Genomic DNA, 19,733 nt, shown 5'->3' with positions numbered 1-19,733 from the left:
GCCACACGCGGCGGTAGTGAAATGGGAGACCCGCATGAAAGTTGTTCCCGGAAGCACAAGCGACCACGAGATACTCGAGCTAGAGATAGAAGCGAGAGCGTCTCGAAAACGACCAGAGGCAAGGTGGAGACTAGGGAAGATGGATGTGGACCGTTTCGTGGCGGAGTGCGCAAGAGAGAACAGCGGCCTGGAGTGGCTGCTCACCGGTAGCGGAAGCGGAGCAGACAGAGCGGACGACCTTGCCGGGAGACTAGTCGCAGCAGTGGGAAGGGCACTGGATGTGTCGACACCGAAAACACCACCCAACACCGACCTCAAACCATGGTGGAACGAAATTTGCAAACGGTGCAACGCCAGGATGAGGGAGGCACGCGACAAAACTCGAGAAAGACTAGGAGACCTCACATTGCGAGCGGCATGCGTCAAGGAGCAAAAGGCAATGCAATGGGCGGTCGTCCAGGCCAAGAAGGCCCTCATGAGTAAGATCATCAACGGATTCAACGAAACGAGAGATGTATTCCGCGCGATCAAATGGGCCAACGACAAGACCGACAGACGTATTCCACTGTTGCAGCGACCAGACGGTACGAAGACGACCTGCACAGCAGAATCCGTGGCTCTCCTTCTCGAAACCCATACTAAGCCACACACAGGCTCAGAATGGCGGTTTCAGGAGCCCAACCCCGACGCAATTGAGTGGCCCCCTCTGTCTTCGGACGAGGTGAAGGCTGCCATCTGGAAACCTGCGAACACTGCGCCGGGAGCGGACCGCATCCCCAACGAGGTATGGAAAAGGGCGTGGAAACCTCTAGGTAATCTGATAACGGGACTATATAACCTATGCCTAGACAGCGGACACCACCCGAGCACATTCAAGAAAGCCGACCTCGTGGCAATACCGAAGCCAGGACGCCCACGCCAAGCACCACGCTCGTATCGCCTAATCTCACTTCTCCCCACTCTGGGCAAAGGCCTCGAGAGAGCAGTGGCTAGGCGGCTCGCGGAAGAGTCGATAGAGAGAGAAACCATCCCGAGAAACTACATCTGCGCCGTGCCAAAAAGGGCCGTTACCGACATGCTCATTGAGCTCCGTGGAAGAATCGAGGACGCCCAGGATTGGAAAAAGGTCACCTCAATTTTCACATTCGACATCAAGGGAGCTTTTGATGCAGTTGACCCAGCGAGAATGGAGCACCGCCTGATTGAGAACCGCTGGCCAACGAAGCTATGCCGATGGGTCAGAAGCTTCATGGAAGATAGGGCTGCAAGCATGCGCACCGAAGGAGGCGTCGCCACAACCCTTGTAGGAGGTTCCCTCCCGCAAGGCTCGCCGGTCTCGCCAGTGCTGTACATGCTCTTCATGGCCCCATTGTACAAGAAAAACCCCGCACTTCTCGGATACGCAGACGATGGGTCTCTAGTGGTTAGTGGTCCTGCTTTTAGCAAGAACTGCGAAGTCATCCAAATTCTCATGAGGGAAGTGTTGAGGTGGACGGCCAACAATGGACTGGAGATCGACCCCGGAAAGTCAACACTGCTGCACGTCAAGGGCAGAAGAAAGGTCGCAGGAAATCCGTCCGTCACAGTGGAGGGTCTAGGCACGATTGAACCCACCCCGGCTAATGCCTCGATGCGATGGCTGGGGCTGCATCTAGACGCCAAACTTCTCTTCGACAAGCACATCGCGCACGTGACCGCGGGCATCAACCGAGTGGCGAACGGCCTGAGGCATCTGGCCGGTTGCTATAAGGGAGCAGATACGAAAAGCATGCTTCATGCGGTACGCGCGTGCGCTCTGAGCAAAGCACTCTTTGCGGCCAGCTCTTGGACTGGGACGGAAACGACAAAAACGGCCTCAGACAAGATAAATGTTGCCCTTAGAAAATGCTTACGGGCGGCTCTCCCTATGTATCGCACCACGCCAAGAGAATGCATACACCATGCGGCAAGCTTTCCACCTTTCGGGCTCCTCCTAGAAGATGAAAAGAGACGAGAGGCGGTACGATGGCACAGACTCGACGACAAGCATCTACTTCGAGGGCCGCAGTACAATCCAGTGGTGGTGAGGCTGCGAAAACTGCTACCTGCCGAAATGGAGAAGCACACCAGGCTCAGGCCAAACGCAGCTGGGCCAGACATGCCGTCTCGAACGTGGCTAGACAAGGAAAAAGAGGCAGAGGCACACAGAGCGGAAGTTGAGATGGCCATCCCGGGAACGATCATTGCCTACTCCGACGGATCGAAGCACGAGAATGGAAACGCGGGCGCGGGTTGGGTGATTACGGAAGATGGGGCTACGCTAGAGGAAGGGCACGTAGCTCTGGGAAAATGGATGGAAGTGGCCGACGCTGAGGCGATTGGCGCTCTCGAAGCGGCGAGGCGGGCCACGGCGCGCGAAGGTACCGAGGAAATCTGGCTTTGTCTGGACAACCAAGGAATAGTGAACCGCCTCCGCAACCCATCCACCAGAAACAGCACATCTCAGGACGTTATTGATGAGACAAAGACAACCCTTCGCCGCTGGGCGAGCGAGAGTCCTGGGAGGAGAGTCCATGTGCTGTGGGTCCCAGGCCACATGGGCTTGGAAGGCAACGAACTGGCAGACGCGCAAGCAAAACTGGGGTGCCAACAGACGACAACGGAACCCCGCGTAAGCCTGGCCGGAGCACGGAGATGGAAGCGAGACCGTCTAAGTCTCGAATACGGGGAATGGTGGCAGAAGCAAAAAGGATACCGCCCACTGGGAACTGGTGTCCCCGCCGAACCCCCCTTCTGTGTCTCCCGCTACGACGGCCTCACCAGGATTGAGCTAGGCCACATCCTGGCCGCCAGAACCGGAGATGGTGACTTTGACGAGTACCATGACCGATGGGAACACAACTGTCCACGCGGGTGCCGAGCTTGCAACCAGCCAAAGGAACGAGGACACTGGTGGACGTGCAGGGCACTGCCGAGGCCGTGGAGCCAGAGATTTGCTGACAAGCTTCTGAAAACAACAAAAGCAACAAGTCACGTTGCCAGCGTTTTACGCCGCAATCTCAAGTTCCTTGAAGAAAGACAACAGCCCGAGCGCCCCGAGACTACCCAGCCACTACCCACTGCCAGCACCGAGACATGAAGGTGGGATTTTGAAGGAGAGATGAGAGTGGAAGAGAGATGGGAGAGGAAGGTTAGATTGGGAGGAGACGAGGTAGTAGGATCGGAAGGAGATGTCGAGAAGGATTCCATGAGGAGGTTTTGGGGGGTCCTTTTCCTGTCCACCAACTACAGAGGAGGGAAAACGTTCAAAAAAAAATGCAGCAACGGCCATGCCCGCAAGAGGACAAAACCACGCGTAATCCGCCGGGGACAAACCCCAGTGCCGAGAGCCGGTGGCCTTTTAGACTAGACTACACGCGGTTTGTTGCAAACCAAAAACACCAGGTAACCAACCCTGGAACCCCGCAGGTTCGCCCCCGGGCTGCGCTGGACAGAGAGTCCTCCTGGCTTCAATGCCGGACCCTAAAAAGTCACAGGAGATGCTTGAAGTCTATGCGCACCTGCAATCGCTGACCGCCCGGGAGTAGCTTGGAAGATGACATCATCCGACTGCTTCCGTCCGGAATATGCCGTCGTATTGCTGCGAAATAACAGTAGGTAGACGTAAAAGAAAAAATAAATAAATCAAATCAAAAGGCAAAAAGAATTCCTGTTATTTTTCTTCTTCATTCAGGGAGATCCCGAGTCGGCGTCTACAGTTTCTTCGGAGCTGGGAGACTACGGTCACCAAGGCAGTCTGAATCGGAGGATCCCGGCAGCCGATTATGCCGCTGCCAGGTTGCCAGGACCTACCTAGTCATCTTATGAGTGTTTGACGAACGCTCCGATTGATGTAAAATAGATGAAATGAAATGACATGAAAAACAAAATCAAAAAAATCAAGCAATTCAAACCTATCTCATTCATAAACGACAAACCAAGACAGTTTGTCTTCCAAGAACCCCAACTGAGCACTCATCCAGGTCCGTCTAGACAGACCATCGACTTAGCCTGTGAACTCTATACTAGTAGACAACTCAGCACAATGTTCCATGATAGACGTCCGTCCATTAAGTAAACAAACACTCCAAACGCCTGAGCAAACAAAACCAGCACCAAGCACACATGAATCATCTTCTCCTAGAATTCGGTTTCGTGGCCGCTCATCACTTCTGCTTCTCGTCCAGTGTCGGCACCCCTCGTGCTTGGTTCTTCAGCTCTTGCACAAAGTGCGCCATGAACGATCCGCCCTGTGTTGTCGTGTCACCTGCAGCTCTCTGCTCCTCCGTTGCCTCGCCTGGACGCAGCGGCTCATCGGGATTGCGGCCGTAACGCATATCGTCAACGCTGCGCTGGATCTTGCCTACGGCTCGGTGGAAGCCTGGCCGGCGTAGGATGTGGGCAACGATTTGGTCCTGCCAACAGTCCGTTAGTTTGACGAAGCAAATGAGACATAAAAATGAGGGAAATTTACCTCGAAGTGCGTTAGGATTCTGATGAAGTTCATGGTAGAATGTGGGTGGTTGGGGGATGGGTTCTTCTGTCAATATCAAGGATATCTGAAGACTCTTCAATGCAATGATGGTGTTTTTGTCGTGCTTATGATAGGATGTGCAGGAGAACAATAGGGTTAGTAGAGGGTTAACGCGACTTGGTCAGCTGATACCTATAGGGTCTGATGTATCTGTTTAGGGTTGAAAATATGGCAATGACGAACCCACCACTTCATCTTGCTCTTCCTTTCTTCTCGCAAACCTCTCATCTTTTTCTCTATGCAGTTTTGCGCCTCTGTAGCCATTCGCCCGTCGCTATGGATATCAAATTTGTCGCAACGGATACGACAGGTTTGCCTATCAAGCGCCGCCAGGTCAGCCATGCCTGTGCCACTTGTCGCAAGCGCAAGGTGAGTTTCGTATGCGGTCCGGCCCGGCGCTGTGAAGTGCGACGTACCCCGACTTGACTTGGAACCCCGGCCAGCCGGCCCTTAATGTACGGCACACCGTTGCTGACCAAGTTCTCATTCCTTGACGTTTGCAGAAGCGCTGCATTCACGCCATTGATGCCTGTGAAAGTCTTGCCACACCTCCGAAGCGCCACTGCCCACCACTCTCTGTGATGGCTGGTGACGCCACATCGTCTCCGATACCGAGCACTGTCCCTAGACCATCGGGACACACCATTTCGCCGAGTAATACCCCCAGCAACCCGAGTAGCTTTCGACCCGGCTCGCCATCCCGCCACTCCGCTCCTTCGCAGACTTCGCCGCCTGCGCCTACACCCACTCCAACTCCCGATGATGCCCGCCGAGTCGGTCGCTTTGTTGGCGACCTTAACCCTGAAGCTATGTTTGTCGAGGCTGCTGCCGCGTCAGTGCCGCCGCAGAAGTACCAAGTCGGCCTGTGGTTGTCAGGGGCTAGCCACCGGGGCAGCGGAGCCAGCGCCAGTGGCAATGGTGCGCGGGGTACAGGCGCCGATGAGGACGGCAATATTGCTGATGGTCTGGCCGATTCTACAAACAACGGCGCATCTGATGATAACGGCACTGGTGCAGCAGAGACGTCAGGCGCTACCTTGGCTGGTCCTGCTGACGCCAATGACACGCCGCGGCCACGGACAGGCAACATGCTGGATCGCTTCTTCCTCCCATTCGTCTACAGCGAGTGTCTGCCGTGTCTGCCGCCGCCCCGGCAGTTTGCAGCGTTGAGAAGCTTATTCCTACGCCGCATACACCCGCTATTTCCTGTCATCCCCGAGTCTGTGCTTTTTAGTGACGCCACAGATGCCGGCACCATTGTGCTCAAGCAGGCTGTTTGTGTGGCCGCAGCGACTCACCCGGCCATGTCGCCGCACTTTGTGCTGGCTAACCACGGGGACTGTGTGTTATCGTTCCATGAATTCACATCTACTTTGTGTACGGCTGCCCAGGCGGCCCTACAGAGCACCATCATCAGCGACCGCTTTGTGCTAATACGCGCATACCTGATGCTTTCGTTGTACGCACAACCGTCGTCGGTCGATGAGATGGACCTACCAGCCGTGTTACTCGGCTTAGCTATGCACCACACGCACACTCTTGGCTTGCAGGTCCGCGACGACGCTGATGCCGAGATGATCCAGTTGTATTGCGCCTTGTGGGCATTGGACAAGCTTAATGCTGCCATTTATGGCCGACCCAGTCTCGTGCAGGATCACGATATGAGTGTTAAGATCACTGATTGGATTAGCCAGTGCCCGCCTTGCTTTCGCTTGCTGCTGCTGATTGTCGAGTGGCTGAACAAGGTCATTGAGCTCTATAGACCAGGACCTAGCAAGGAAGCATCTGACTACGAAAAAATATCCAGTGTTGATTTGCCAGTGCTGGAAAAGTTGATACTAGAAGCCGACGCGCTCAAGGTACAGCCGACGTTACTTGGTGAGTTAATTGGCCTGATAAGATTGGAGCATTACACTAAAACAGTGGACTCCCTCTCTCCCTGGTTAACCGGCATCCAACTAACCTCTATTTCAGCAACGATTGAGATTCTCTACCATGCCGTAATCATCGTCTCCTGCCGCCTGCCACGTCCCGGCGGCATCACCACTACGCGATCAATTCCGCCGCCATCTGCCAATGCGCGCCGCTCACTCGCTGCAGAGCGCATCTCATCTGCCATTAGTCGGTATAGCATCACCCCGATAATCTTTGTGCCATACGCCATTTCACTATCGCTCAGTGTCGAGTACCGCAAGATGCGACATACGCGTCTGCCCATGTTTCGCGCGCGCTCATTGACAGCGTTCCGCTACAATTGCGCCCTGCTTAAACAATATGCCGACCGCTTCTGGAACGCCCGCATTTTGGCTGGGCTGGGCGAGAGTGTCATCCGTGAAATGGACCGAGTGGCTCCTGACGGCGCCGAGATCGAGGCTGCCATGACGGAGAGGGAGCGTGATTTCATTGAGTCTGAAACCCAGCTGCAACCGCAGATTCGAGTACATACACAAACACAACCGCCAACACAGGCGCACCAGATTATCCGCCACATACCCGAAGCGCCTCAACAAGGCGCCTCATTACAGTCCATCCCAATATCTACAGAACTACCGCCACTTCAAAACCTACGAACGTCCCAGTCCTTGAATTACGCGTCATCTCACGCACCGCAAGGCCTACAGTCATCATCTATTCCAGACCAAGCACTAGGACTAGACATGAGCTCTTTTGAACAAGAAGGGCCCAACCCAGCTCAACAAATGGATCTCGATATTTGGAACAGCTTTGGGCCCGATTTCAATCTTGACGCCGTCGACAGTGCATTAGAAGCCAATCTAGACGTTACTTTGCCTATTAAGTGGGATTGGATGCCGTAGTGTTTCAAAGACTATATCTAAAAAATAATTGGACAAGAAAGAAAGAGGAGAGGGGCATAAGAAAGACGAAGAAAGATTTTCAGGGTACAAACAGAACACACAGCACTACGGCCGCATAAGCATTGGAAGAACGGTAACACTGCAATAGCCGCCAATAGAATATAATCAGCAGCAGCTTTTAAACTCGTAGAGCTGCAGGGATAAAGCGATATGATAACAGCATCCACCGCTCAAATCAAAATGGCTGTCATGCCCAGAATTGCCGACGACCAGCTAAGCGCCGCCCGGCCCAAATTCAGCACGCCCCAGTCATCTACCAGTCTGCGCGCACGGTCCTCGGTCGCCTGTACATTGTCATGGGACTTGTCGGTATCCTCTTTTGTCGCCTGGCCATCGACGCGCTGGGCAGCCATGGCGAGCAACTCGCGGTTCGTCGGCATCATGAAAATGTACGTGTAGGGCACCACGGCCAGGCTTAGTGCGCCGCCAGCCACGAGCATGCGGCCGCGCAGGCCACCGCTGAGGGCGTAGGCCAGGCCAAAGTAGCCTACCGAGGTGGCGATGAAGGCGGTGCGGAAGACACGCATGCCGCTCTCAAAGGTGTTGCGCCACTGCTTGAGCATGACATCGGTGGGAGCATCGAGCAGCCGGGGCGTGACGAAGGTTGATATCATCAGATTGCCGCTGGCTGAGGCAGTGGCAAGGAGGATCGTGGCGCCCTTGAAGAAGGTGAGGGCGCGGGATGACGTAGACATGGTGATGATGGAAGAGTGGGAATAAGGCAGAGAGCAACAGATGATGCGAATGTGTGTAGTAAGTAAGCGATGTCAAATCTAAGCGTGCGTGAAGGCTGAACATATAAAATGAAGCAAGAAGAACAGGAAAAAAAAGATTTGTAGCCAGTATATAATGAGACGTGGCCAAGGAATGTCAGACCAATGAGGGAAGCAGAGACATGAGCTGACGGCCTGTTGATGCCTTGTTTTGCCGACTTCATGTCGGTCTTTCACCCACCGATGTCCGTCCAGGCTAATCGTCATAGATTCTAGCGCGACCCACTTTTAGGCTATTTTGCCTGAGGTTAAGGTTGACTTCAACGGACGAGGGAACAAACTTTTGGGTCTTTGCAGACTCTCCTACGCCGAAAATGACGGTTGGCTCTGCTAAGGTGGCCCAAATTAATAATCGCGAAAATCACCCGGGTTAATTTGCTCTTGTTATTGTCCTAATCACCGTAAATCCACCACCGTAAATGTTAGGTCCTCACGCTCGATTACGTGGCCCATAGGCTTGTTGCACTTGGTGTATATGTTGTCGATAGAGTGTGGGTGGAATGTTGCTGTCTGTCTACAGTCGAGAATATGGTCTTTCCCAGCGGGATCGGTCAATCGGAATATGCCGTAGCTGGATCGAGGGGCGATTAGAATGCATTCTAATGCTATCGTAAGAGGGTTAGGGGGACTTCAACTTACGATGGCTCTGACGTTGGCGCACATACAATGGCAATGGCTTCTGGAAGACCGGCCTGGTATGATGCATGTGTATGCAGATCACGCGAGCTCATAAAGCATGTCTGTGTGGGGTGAGTGTGAATCCACCCATAGCACACTAGGTTGTTTTTCTCCAGGTGCTCGTAGATGGCCAACTCATTGATTGTCTCACACGTGTCCGATGCGCCGATTTGCTCCGGAACTAGAAGCTCGTGGATATACAGGGCGCCATTCTGCGGCGCCCCGCACAGCATGCCACAAGTCTCAATGGACCGGCGAGTGTTTTCACGCGCAATGGCTACAAAGGCCTTGCGCAGCCCTGATGGTAAAAACATAGGCCGTAACGGTTCGCCGCTCTCGAGATATGCGCCAGGCGCAAACACAAACGCGGGTTCTTCGATTTTGGGCTCTGGTGCTGTTGCAACTTTGGGCGGCTGTTGTGGTTGTGTATCGGGCGCCGCCTCAAGCTCGAATTTGCGGGGCACAGCAGGCGCTTGTATTACGTTGGAAGGTAACGGATCAAGGGAGACTAGTCTAGGTGTTGTAACAGAGTCGCGGAGAGCATGGGCTGTGCTATATGGCTTCACTGGTATAGGAGCCTCGACGGACTTTTGAAGCGGAGTGGCCCTAAGTACATTTGGATCCTGTTCAACTTCGTACTTGGGTGGCGGCCGTGGCGGCAAGGACGAGGAGCTTTGCATGGGCGTCTCTATTGGGAAGTCCACGGGCTGAGATTTGGTTACTGAAGGGTATGAGTAGGTTGATGTTGTTGCAAAAGACTGAGGGCGTGCATTCGATTCTGGCACCTCTGACGTCGAAAAGTCTAGGTTTCGTCGTACGGCTAACATCTGTTGTTGGAAAGCGTCGTCGTCCATTTCGGCGATACTTTGTTGATTCTGATCGACAATCAGCCTTTGCGATTGGATAAGTCCTGGCCATCGCATGCCGTCTCCTCCGTAACGCTCAACCGGACGCACGCTCTCGTCATCACGTTTCGCTTGTGCAGCGCGACCTACGCGCATGGCCAGCTCGAGGTTTTCTGAAGCGTCTATGACACGGACATTGGTGCGGGCATTGGGGTCGAGAATCTCGCGGAACATTTCCCGTTGGCTGTGTGCTTTCTGTGGGCCATGTAGCTTTTCTTGCGGTTGCATGCGGCGCCATTCGTTATATTCTTCCTCGATCTTGGGCTTGAACTCTTCCATCAGCTTCAGAGCTGTAGGTAGTGCCTTAGTCAGGGGCCGGTAAAGCTTTTTGTTCTCGGCATCTTTGAAACCGGGGTGTGTTGGAAGAATCTGGAGGACCAGAATCGAGTGTCGGTAAAGATAAAAGTAGGCGCGGCGAAAGTCATTGTCCCGGGCAGCGAACACAGCCTAGACATTAAAAGATGAGTGACAAGTTAGCATGTGAACAGAGGCAAATCTATCGGCTAGTATACTCATAGCTCAGCACATCATAGCTGACGCGGATTAGACCTACCTCTTGGTACAGCGCCTTTGTCGACCGGACCCAGTACCTGAATTCGAGGTTGATGTTGAAGGTGAATTCTTCAGATGCTTTGGTGATCTCTTTGACGCTCAAGGGCGGGCCGTGTTGAGATTGGAGGCGGTCCATTTTCGGCAACAGACGGTGAATCAAAGAAAAGGGAGTTGCTGAAAAGGAATCAGTGGTTCATGAGCCATGACTTGGTGTGCTCAGGTTATTGTCAACAGAAAAGTGGCAGCCTTAAAGGCATCGTCGTCGTCGTTAGTGCAGCTTTGAAGCCAAGCAAGGGTCAAAGCTTCTAGGCTGAAGGCTGGCTAGAACCCCACATCTACAGGGTGCTGTCCTTATCTTATCAGTATACATGGTCTCAAAACGTAACTATAACCCTAGTTAATTTAGACCTGCCAACCCTGATAAACATTAACTTCACCTCCTTTCCACAGTGCAGTCATTGTATCAAGCAAACTGGTATATTTCTCTTACGCGGCAGCGGTTTGTTGAGCTTGGGCTTGTGCTTGGGCGCCGGACTGCAGCTGGATTATTTCCGTCTTCTTGGCCTCCATCTTTTCCTGAATCTCCTTAATCTGAGCTTCGACTCTTGAGCTATCAGCAGGAGTTAGTAACAAGTTGGGTGGTGTGATCCTGGATGGATATGACGGCCGATAGAGTGCTATAAGTATGGGCATCGCTGCCTTGAGCTCATGTATGCCTATCCCATAAAGTTCATGCATGGGTGGGAATTGGAAGAAACCACTACTCACATCTCGCTGCCGATGAAGTCCAGTCGGCCGGACACCGTGTTTTCGGCCTCAAACTTTTCTTGTTTCGAAAGAACCGGACCAACAGTCTTGTAAATAACATCGCCGTCCTTGAGTCTCTCAAACTCCTACAGTAGTTCGTGGATCATGGTTAGATATAATTGCCAAAGGGAGGGGATGGAAGCCAGGGAGGGGCCGAGGGAGCTCGCGTACAGCCTGCACAGTCAAGTTCTCCTGCTTTTGACTGTCCAGCTTCTGGCGCGCAGTGACCTTTGACTGCAAATCTAGTAAATATGTTAGAGAGAGAGTTGTGTAGAGGCAGACTGGTGGTCTCTTACCTTGCTGCAGCTTCTGAAAGTCGTCAGAGAGAGCTTGGAGCTTTGTTTGTAGGGAATCCATTGTTAAAAGGTATGTACTGGAGCAAATAGATAAAAACCGCTGGGTAATAGATGAAGAGGTAGTGCTTGTCGTGATGTGTTGACCTCTGGCGTCCTCTGATGTTGAGCTTGGGCGTGGAGCGGGGTGGTGAAAATCTCAAGCGGGACCACATATTTGGGGATCTGGCTTAGATAGACACCCACCATGATCCAAATCCAGCGCCGTACACCGGGTGCAAAATACAGACTCACGTGCCACGCTGATTGTTTTGTAACCCTAGGGTCTATCAATTTTGTGATTGACTTGGCTAGATAAACAAATGAGGGATCTTGTGGGGTAAAGAGCAGTGCAGCATTGAAACATTGAAGATCACGCTGGTTATTGAAAAGCCTCGACCTTGGCAGCCGGAACGACAATCGACTGCATGACCGCTGCAGCTTCTATTTCTTCTGCTTCTTGAGAACCTCTACCGTTCTGCTGGAAACCCGACTTCGGAACCCGCCCTGACGCCCGCCTGCTCTCCTGCTCTTCGCATCACCGCCGTCGGCACCACCCATTCATCTCCTTTAAACTATCATCCACTCCCGGCATGTCGAAAATCACCGACTTCCTTGGCCGCGCCATCGAGACTGTTAAGAGCGCCATCGAGGCTGACAATGCTCAGGAGTACGAAAAGGCACTCGGGCTCTACACAAAGTCGCTCGAACTGTTCGTGCTGGCCATAAAATGGGAAAAGAACCCCACGTCCAAGGAAATGATCCGCAACAAGACAGCCGAGTACATGGACCGCGCCGAAAAACTCAAGACATATCTCAGCGAAGAGAGTAAAAGCAGCGGAGGAGGTGGCTCTGGAAAGTCGGCACAGGCTATGGGCAGCAACACTTCGGGTGGCAAGGGTAAGGCTGATGACGATGAGGAGAACAAAAAGCTGCGCAACGCCTTGAGCAGCGCAATTTTGCAGGAGCGCCCTAACGTGCGGTGGGACGACATTGCTGGTCTCGACAGCGCCAAGGAGACGCTCAAGGAGGCCGTTGTACTGCCCATAAAGTTCCCCAGTCTGTTCCAAGGAAAGCTACAGGCTTGGAAGGGCATCCTGTTGTATGGCCCGCCAGGAACGGGAAAGAGTTATCTGGCCAAGGCTGTGGCCACCGAGGCCAACAGTACCTTCTTCAGTGTCAGCAGCTCCGATTTGGTCAGCAAGTGGATGGGTGAATCGGAACGGTGAGTGAATTACGCTTGTTCTCGGCTTGGCCCCCCTTCCATGAACGAATCTAACGTTTCGGTCTACTCAGCCTAGTTAAGCTTCTTTTCAACATGGCTCGAGAAAACAAGCCCTCAGTCATCTTTATCGACGAAATCGATGCCCTGTGCGGGCCCCGAGGTGAAGGCGAATCTGAGGCGTCGCGCCGTATCAAGACCGAGATGCTGGTGCAAATGGACGGTGTCGGTAATGATAGCAAGGGCATTCTAGTCCTAGGCGCGACCAACATCCCGTGGCAGTTAGATGCCGCTATCCGCCGTCGCTTCCAACGTCGCGTTCACATTGGTCTGCCTGACACCAACGGCCGAGCACGCATGTTCAAACTGGCTGTCGGCGACACTGAAACGACGCTCCAGCCAAACGACTACAAGGAACTTGGCCATTTGAGCGAAGGCTTCTCTGGCAGCGATATTTCTAACGTTGTACAGAGCGCACTAATGCGACCAGTGCGGAAGATTATGCAAGCAACGCACTTTAAAGAGGTATGGCTCTTGTAACGGCTCAATGGCATGGTGATATACCATTACTAACACGAGCGCCTCACTTTGGCACACCCGTCCTAGCTTACCATTGACGGCAAGCGTCGTCTGACGCCGTGCTCACCTGGCGACCCTGATGCACTCGAGATGACATACAACGACATTGAGTCTGACGAGTTGCTTGCCCCCCAAGTCGAGGTCAAGGACTTTCGCATGGCTTTGAAGGATTCCCATCCGACTGTCGCCCAAGACGACGTAGCGAAGCAGATTGAATGGACAAACGAGTTTGGCAGCGAGGGCGCATAGAGCGGCTTTGTCACCTGGGCAGGCTAGAGTGTATATGTGCGTATGGCTTTTATGATTTCGCGTTTGAATTTCCTTGTCTGATTCTTCCCAATGTCTTGATTCTTATGAAGGGCGCTTTTCGTTTTTCTTTTCGATTTTTTTTTCGCATTCTTCGCGTTCAAATGTATACGCGTTCCTTTTGTCTCTGATGCGAGACGTCGCCTAGGGTCCAGCCATGAGGTGGATGAGGGACCATAGCGCTTTTACTTCATCTTTGACGGATGGATCTATTTGGTCGCTTTGACACAGTGAGCTCATACTAGCCTCTCATCAGCGCAGTACTGTCTCCAGGATGTATCATGGTTATCGACTTCCCCAACATGTCTTGCCTACTTGTTTTGGGAGCTCAATATACAGTTTAATCTCAAAGATCACGGGAACCCTCCAACGATTCGTAGTTATGGAGCCTACTTTCTATGCTGATCGTAGTGGGTTGTTGCTCCTAGCCTCTAATGTTCTAGAATTATGAAGACACCCATGTACACAGTACGACTTAGTTATCTAATCACTCTCGAATGCCCATGCCCATGCCCATGCCCTTGGGGCGCTTTATATACCTATCCATGTCATATTGCTGGGATGAAATTTGATAACCACCATCCTTGCAAATAGGCTCATAATAACAGGGGTCATCTCTCAACTCGAGGCACAAGCACCGGTTACACAGGAATACGAGACGAGCTTGTGTAACACTAACTGTTGTTGTTGTTGTTTATTTTTACGCCGTGTGCCAGGGTTCACTGGTCGAATGGGCGTCACAGGCGGCTAGTCCACCTGTGAAAAGAGTATAACTATGAAAAGAGCAGGTCTGCACCTGAACGAAGAGAACAAACAGCTGGAACACGGAGGCTCGCAGCCTCCAGAGCGACCCTAACGTCACCCCAAAGGTCCCAGTAAAACAAATAACGAAATACAAAAAACTAGACAAAGGAAAAAAAGCAGAAAATGGCTCGGTCTTTCTGCCGGCCTATGTTTGGTTGATGAGGCGTTGCCGCCCGGGGCCCCTCTGTGCCAGTTTGTCGGCTCTCTCGGCCAACGTCTTTGCCCTTCGTGCCGTCTTCAATAGACGCTCTACCCACGACCTGCTGTATCTTTTCTGTAGGCCTTTGCATGTCCAAACGTGTGGGCCGTCTTTCTCGGCCCTGCATCTCTCGCACCCCAACGGCGTGTCGTGCTCGAAGCGGACGTGGTACTTGTCTAAGTCTCCGTGCCCCGACCTAGCCGCGAGGACTCTGCCGACGCTGACTCGGTTGTGCTTTCCGGCCGTAGCCTTCCATGCCACCGGTGCTTCCAGATTTCGCCCGGTGCTTTTCCACCATCGATCTGTCGCTGCTTGGAACTCCCGCTTGCGCCATCGTTTCAGTGCAGCCAAAATCCACAATGGGTTGGGCTGGGCTGTTTCCTCTGTAGTGGCCTCTTTCGCCAGCTGGTCCGCTCGCTCGTTTCCCGGGATGCTTCTGTGGCCCGGAACCCACCTAACTTCCCAGCTTCGGCCTGGGTGTCCGTCTTTCCACTTGCGCATAAGGTCTCTTGTTTCGTCTATAGCTTCCTGCGAGGTGCCCCAAACTGGGAGCCTGGCGTTCAGCCTATCCACCACGCTGCGGTTATCTAGGCAGATGACGATTTTGATGTTCGCTGTGTTTGCAGTGGCATTGACTGCTTCGGCTGCAGCGTGTCTCGCCGCGATCGCCTCCGCATCCGCAACCTCTGCCCCGATCCCCAGATGCAGTTTGCCTGTGGCCAGTTCTTGCCCTTGCTTGATCAAAGCCCATCCTGAGCCGGCGTAACCTTTGGAGTCCTTGGACCCATCTGAGTACGCCCACAGAATTTGTGAGCTTTCGTCTGTGATCTCCTGGGTGTGTCTTTCTGCTTCCTCCAGCTTCGAGCCGTAGGCCGTCCTTCTTTCCTCAGGGGCGGGAGCACCGCCATATCTGGCCCAGCAGTTGAGCTTCGTGTACCTGTTCGGTAGTGTGCCCAGTATCCAATCCGTCCATCCGTCGAAGGCGTCAGGGATATGCACTCCGTGCTTGTACTTGGCTCTCCTGATAGCCTCAGCTCTGGTAATGTCGTCAAGGATCACCGTGATCGGCGGGGCCCCGACGGCGTGGTGTACCAGATCCACTGGCGTTGTCCTGTAGGCGGGTGCGGCTGCTCGGTATGCGGCCCTGGCTACCACGTCTATTTTCCCGGTGATGGTCTTCATGCGCTTGTCATCTGACATATTTCCTCGAGGGGCTGGCCACCAAGTGGCTGCCGCGCAAGTCAGGTTTAAGATCACGCATGGTGGCGGCGATGAAGGGCCGGCGATCGCGAGGAAAAAAAAAAATTTGCCTTGACTTGACTTGACTATATTTAACGTCTACCAAAATCACTAAGATCAAACGACGCCGGATTGGTTGCCGGGCGGAAATTTAAAGTCCTCCGCTCGACACGCCGCATAGTTTCTGTGTGTTCGGGATGGCGCACCATCCCCAAGCCCCGAAGAACTAGTGGTCCACACTCCGCTATGAGCAAAAGAAACACAAGTAAAAAAAAAAGAAAAAAAAAAAAAGGGAATAGCAAAGAAAATGAAAGAACACAAAACACGCAGAAACACAGCAAAAAAACAAAACCACTCTCATCACCTCCCCCCGCTCCCCCTCGCTCGTTCATCCTCTGAAATTGTTGCGCCCGTTGATGGGGTCGCCTCTCTCGGTGCGTGCGCTCTGTAATGGCGCCATTTCACCTCCAATCTCTTTGCAAGATACTTGCATGAGCTGTTTTTGCGGAGTAGCTTTTTGACAAAGTTCTTCCGCAGTCGTCGCTTGTTGCTCACACAGGACCAAGGGTGGAAGGGTTCCTTTGGCTGCTGGCAAAGCGGGCAGTTCTTCTCGGCCTCTGTGTGGTCGAACCGGTCATGGTACTCCGCGAAGTCGCCATGGCCCGCTCGGGAAGTCAGGATGCGAGCGATGGTGGATCTGTGTTGGCCCTTAAGCCAGTCAACCTTGTAGGCGTTTGTCGACTCGAAGCGAGCCCCAATGTGGCTTCTAGGCTCGCAACTCTCGGTCCACGCCTTGAACTCGGCGCTCAGCTGCAACTTCTTCCATCTGCGTGCTGACGCAAGGGACATGCCTCCAGGCCTGACAAGCAGGACCTCGCTCTCACATCCTCTCTTTGCCAGCCCGTCGACGAGCTCGTTTCCGGGGACGTTGGTGTGGCCCGGGACCCATCTAACAGCGCCAACCGCTGCATCCAGTGACAAGTGCTCGGTGCCTCCCTTCCAGTCGTGAAGCAACCGGCGGATCTCATCAACCTCTCCTTGGGATGTGCCATTCTTTTTGGATCTGCAGGCGATGCGTTGCGCTACGCCCAGGTTATCGAGGCACAGGTACAGGCTACCCGCCTCCGGAGGAGCATTTTCGACAGCTGCTCGGACCGCGTTGACGGCAGCGACAGCCTCGGCATCCGCAACTTCTCGCAGGGTACCACAGGACCCAAACCCTTCGCAAAGCTTGGTGCCTCCGCAGAAGATCGCCCAGCCTGCTCCTGTTCTGCTGTTCTCGTCGCGCGAGCCATCTGAGTAGGCCCATACAGTGTTTGGGTTTGACTCGGCGACTTCTCTTTGGTGCTGCTCAGCAGCCTCCTCTTTGTCCAGCTGCGGGGGCAGGGGCTCCGGTGGGCCCTTCTCTTCTGGAAGAAGTTTCTCGGACTCGTGTATAGGGTTCGGAAGCATCTTCTTGTACTCGTCTATGTGACCACCTAGCTCTGTGATGTACAAAGGGTGGTAGTTGTCTACCGTAGACGCGCGGATGGCAGCAGCCCTCTCATAGTCTCTGAGCAGCATCTCCATGGTCGGCACCGCGGAAAAGATGTGCAGTAGCTTGATGGGCGTCGTGCAATAGACTGGCAGGGCAGCTCTAAGGGCAGCTCTCAGTGCCAGTTCCAATCTCTGAGTCCCTCTGGTTTTATGCATGAAGGGAGACCACGTGGATGACGCATATGTCAGTTGCGGGAGCACACAGCTCCTCACCACATGTAGCAGGCTCTTCACCGGGGTGCCATGGTACACTCCAGCAAGTGCGCGAAGGGCGTTGGTAGTTCTCTTAGCCTTGGCCGTGACCTGTTTGGCGTGCTCCGCGAAGTTGAAAGCAGAGTCCCACCACACGCCAAGCCATCTCAAGGACTTTGACGGCTTCAGGATGTTGCCATTCGGAAGCTCGACGGTGTTCTTGGCCGAGCAGCCACCAGGCCGGCAGTGTAGCAGTCCTGTCTTGTCCCAGTCTAGCTCGAGTTCGTTTTCTCTGCACCACCTATCGACCTTGGACAGAAGTTCGGTGATAGAGAGATTGTTTGTCTTTGCATTTCTTGACGATACCGCGAGCAGGCCGTCATCTGCGTATCCAAGTCCCATGCACGTGCTGTGCAAGTCCGCCATATATAGCATGTAGAGGATGGGGGACACCGGGGAGCCTTGAGGCAGACTGCCTCCTACTTTCCTAGTGACCGCTTCCCCTCCTTCTATGGACAGGGAGACCTCTCGCCCGGTCAGGAAAGATTCGACCCACCTGATCAGCTTCGTTGGCCAACCTTGCTGCCTGAGCCGGCGGACCATTTGTCTTCGCTTCACGGCGTCAAACGCACCCTTGATGTCGTATGTGGCGAAAGTGGTTGTCTCTTTGTACCTTGACCTCCCTTTTATCTTGTCCGCCAGAGCTAGTGTCAGGTCCGCAGCCGCGCGCCGTGGCACTGCGCTAGCGTAGGCGCGGGGGATGATCTTGAGTTCAACTGCTTGGACCGCCAGGCGACGTGCCACCAGTCTTTCCAGACCCTTTCCCAACGTCGAGAGGAGTGAGATGAGCCTGTAGCTTCTTGGGAGCGATTTATCTCGCCCTGGTTTCGGGATGACTACCAGAACGGCTGTCTTGAAGGATTTCGGATGCCAACCAACCTCCAGACAGTCTCGGAACAGTGCCGTCAAGTGTGGACCCAGAACTTTCCATGCGGTCTTCCAGGCGCTGTTAGGGATGCCGTCTGTACCTGGCGCTGTGTTGCCCGGTCGGAAGAGCGCGGTGCGGACTTCCTCTTCGGTCACTTCACCAAGTTCTCGTGCTGCCCTATCTCGTCGGTTGCTCAAGTTTTCGGTTGCTTCTTCTTCTAACTCTTCGGCTTGTGTATGAGTGTCTAGGAGGAGCAGCGCCTTTTCGGTTGTCGTGGACGCCGTTCTGCTCCCTGAAGCCAGAGGAGGCATGCTGTACGTGGCCGCAGCCCGCGTCCATCTCAGTGCCTTGAAGACGTCACCCGGTTCCTGGATGGCCTCGATGTTCCGCTTCCACATTTCCTTCTTGGCCTTGCGCACTTCTGCGTGGAAAATCTTACGCTTGGCCTTGTACAGCTCGAACACATCGTTTCCCCGGTGTGCCAGCCACGCAACTTTCGCTCGGCGTAACTCTCGGACTGCAGAGTCACAGTCACTATTCCACCATCGTTTTCCAGTCCTCCTGCCAACAGTCTTGGGGGTGGACCTATCCAGAGCCCGGGTCATAGCTTCTCCGATCCTCCTGGCTCCTAGGTCGATCTCCTCTGGAGTTGTCATTTGATGTATTGAGAGGCCAGCGGCTTCTTCTGCGCACAGCTTCAGAAACCTTTCTTTGTCCATCTGGTCCATCTTGTACCTCGCCGTGCGGCCAGATCTTTGAGCGGGGGCTCCAGTGACCGTCGTGATCAACACCTCATGGTCGCTCCCACAGTCGAGATCACTGCGTACTTCCGTGGTGCAGAGGTGTCCTGTGTTGAGCTCCACCGTGGCGAATGACAAGTCTATCACCGAGGGGGATGCTGGGTTGGCATGACAGGTTGCGATGTCCGGGACGTTCAAGAGGACGGCCCCCGACTCCTCAACCCAATCTACCAGTTTGTCACTGTCGGAGGACTCGTTGGATTCACTATCCCACATGGGTGAGTGTGTGTTCCAGTCTCCGCACAGTATTGCTTTCTGCCCCCGCACGATTTCCTGTGTTTTAGCGGCGGCTATCCAGCGTTGATCGTCTCCCGGGTTTGGGTTGTATATGTTGGCAATCATGGTCCCTTGGCTCAGGCGCACAATCACCATGTCACGATGTCCCATGTTGTCAGCTGTCGTGACTTGCTCTGAGACTAGGTCCTTTCGGACGTACGTCATCGTTTTTGGACG

General features: G+C 53.8%; 9 protein-coding genes across 9 annotated transcripts; 4 read left to right on the top strand and 5 right to left on the bottom strand.

The window, feature by feature from the left end:
• Positions 1–439: 439 nt before the first annotated feature.
• On the top strand, positions 440–2,066 carry BROUX77_005713 (uncharacterized protein; the record flags this gene model as incomplete). Its single annotated transcript, XM_073750617.1, has 3 exons — positions 440–584; positions 654–1,780; positions 1,977–2,066. The coding sequence occupies 3 exons, from the start codon at positions 440–442 to the stop codon at positions 2,064–2,066; spliced, it is 1,362 nt and encodes a 453-aa protein (XP_073604599.1).
• A 134-nt stretch (positions 2,067–2,200) lies between these two features.
• BROUX77_005712 (uncharacterized protein) lies at positions 2,201–3,118 on the top strand (the record flags this gene model as incomplete). The annotated part of the gene is made up of 1 exon (XM_073750616.1): positions 2,201–3,118. One exon carries the CDS (start codon positions 2,201–2,203, stop codon positions 3,116–3,118), a length of 918 nt encoding a protein of 305 aa, XP_073604598.1.
• Positions 3,119–4,184: 1,066 nt separating this feature from the next.
• On the bottom strand, positions 4,185–4,525 carry BROUX77_005711 (uncharacterized protein; the record flags this gene model as incomplete). Its single annotated transcript, XM_073750615.1, has 2 exons — positions 4,185–4,433; positions 4,493–4,525. The coding sequence occupies 2 exons, from the start codon at positions 4,523–4,525 to the stop codon at positions 4,185–4,187; spliced, it is 282 nt and encodes a 93-aa protein (XP_073604597.1).
• A 303-nt stretch (positions 4,526–4,828) lies between these two features.
• BROUX77_005710 (uncharacterized protein) lies at positions 4,829–7,368 on the top strand (the record flags this gene model as incomplete). Its single annotated transcript, XM_073750614.1, has 3 exons — positions 4,829–4,921; positions 5,056–6,430; positions 6,527–7,368. The coding sequence occupies 3 exons, from the start codon at positions 4,829–4,831 to the stop codon at positions 7,366–7,368; spliced, it is 2,310 nt and encodes a 769-aa protein (XP_073604596.1).
• Positions 7,369–7,598: 230 nt separating this feature from the next.
• On the bottom strand, positions 7,599–8,123 carry BROUX77_005709 (uncharacterized protein; the record flags this gene model as incomplete). Its single annotated transcript, XM_073750613.1, has 1 exon — positions 7,599–8,123. The coding sequence occupies one exon, from the start codon at positions 8,121–8,123 to the stop codon at positions 7,599–7,601; it is 525 nt and encodes a 174-aa protein (XP_073604595.1).
• A 474-nt stretch (positions 8,124–8,597) lies between these two features.
• Positions 8,598–10,472, bottom strand: BROUX77_005708 (uncharacterized protein; the record flags this gene model as incomplete). Its single annotated transcript, XM_073750612.1, has 3 exons — positions 8,598–8,772; positions 8,841–10,231; positions 10,338–10,472. The coding sequence occupies 3 exons, from the start codon at positions 10,470–10,472 to the stop codon at positions 8,598–8,600; spliced, it is 1,701 nt and encodes a 566-aa protein (XP_073604594.1).
• Positions 10,473–10,822: 350 nt separating this feature from the next.
• BROUX77_005707 (uncharacterized protein) lies at positions 10,823–11,500 on the bottom strand (the record flags this gene model as incomplete). The annotated part of the gene is made up of 4 exons (XM_073750611.1): positions 10,823–10,946; positions 11,105–11,229; positions 11,315–11,385; positions 11,440–11,500. 4 exons carry the CDS (start codon positions 11,498–11,500, stop codon positions 10,823–10,825), a joined length of 381 nt encoding a protein of 126 aa, XP_073604593.1.
• Positions 11,501–12,068: 568 nt separating this feature from the next.
• Positions 12,069–13,525, top strand: BROUX77_005706 (uncharacterized protein; the record flags this gene model as incomplete). Its single annotated transcript, XM_073750609.1, has 3 exons — positions 12,069–12,700; positions 12,772–13,222; positions 13,304–13,525. 3 exons carry the CDS (start codon positions 12,069–12,071, stop codon positions 13,523–13,525), a joined length of 1,305 nt encoding a protein of 434 aa, XP_073604592.1.
• Positions 13,526–16,212: 2,687 nt separating this feature from the next.
• BROUX77_005705 (uncharacterized protein) lies at positions 16,213–19,721 on the bottom strand (the record flags this gene model as incomplete). The annotated part of the gene is made up of 2 exons (XM_073750608.1): positions 16,213–16,320; positions 16,380–19,721. 2 exons carry the CDS (start codon positions 19,719–19,721, stop codon positions 16,213–16,215), a joined length of 3,450 nt encoding a protein of 1,149 aa, XP_073604591.1.
• Positions 19,722–19,733: the final 12 nt, after the last annotated feature.

Source organism: Berkeleyomyces rouxiae (genome assembly GCF_048999995.1).
Source record: "Berkeleyomyces rouxiae strain 22BRR77 chromosome Unknown BrBRR77_ptg000005l, whole genome shotgun sequence".
In the NCBI taxonomy this organism is placed as follows: Eukaryota; Fungi; Ascomycota; class Sordariomycetes; order Microascales; family Ceratocystidaceae; genus Berkeleyomyces; species Berkeleyomyces rouxiae.
Note: the sequence above shows the minus strand (reverse complement) of the source record. Positions and strands in the feature narration are given on the sequence as shown.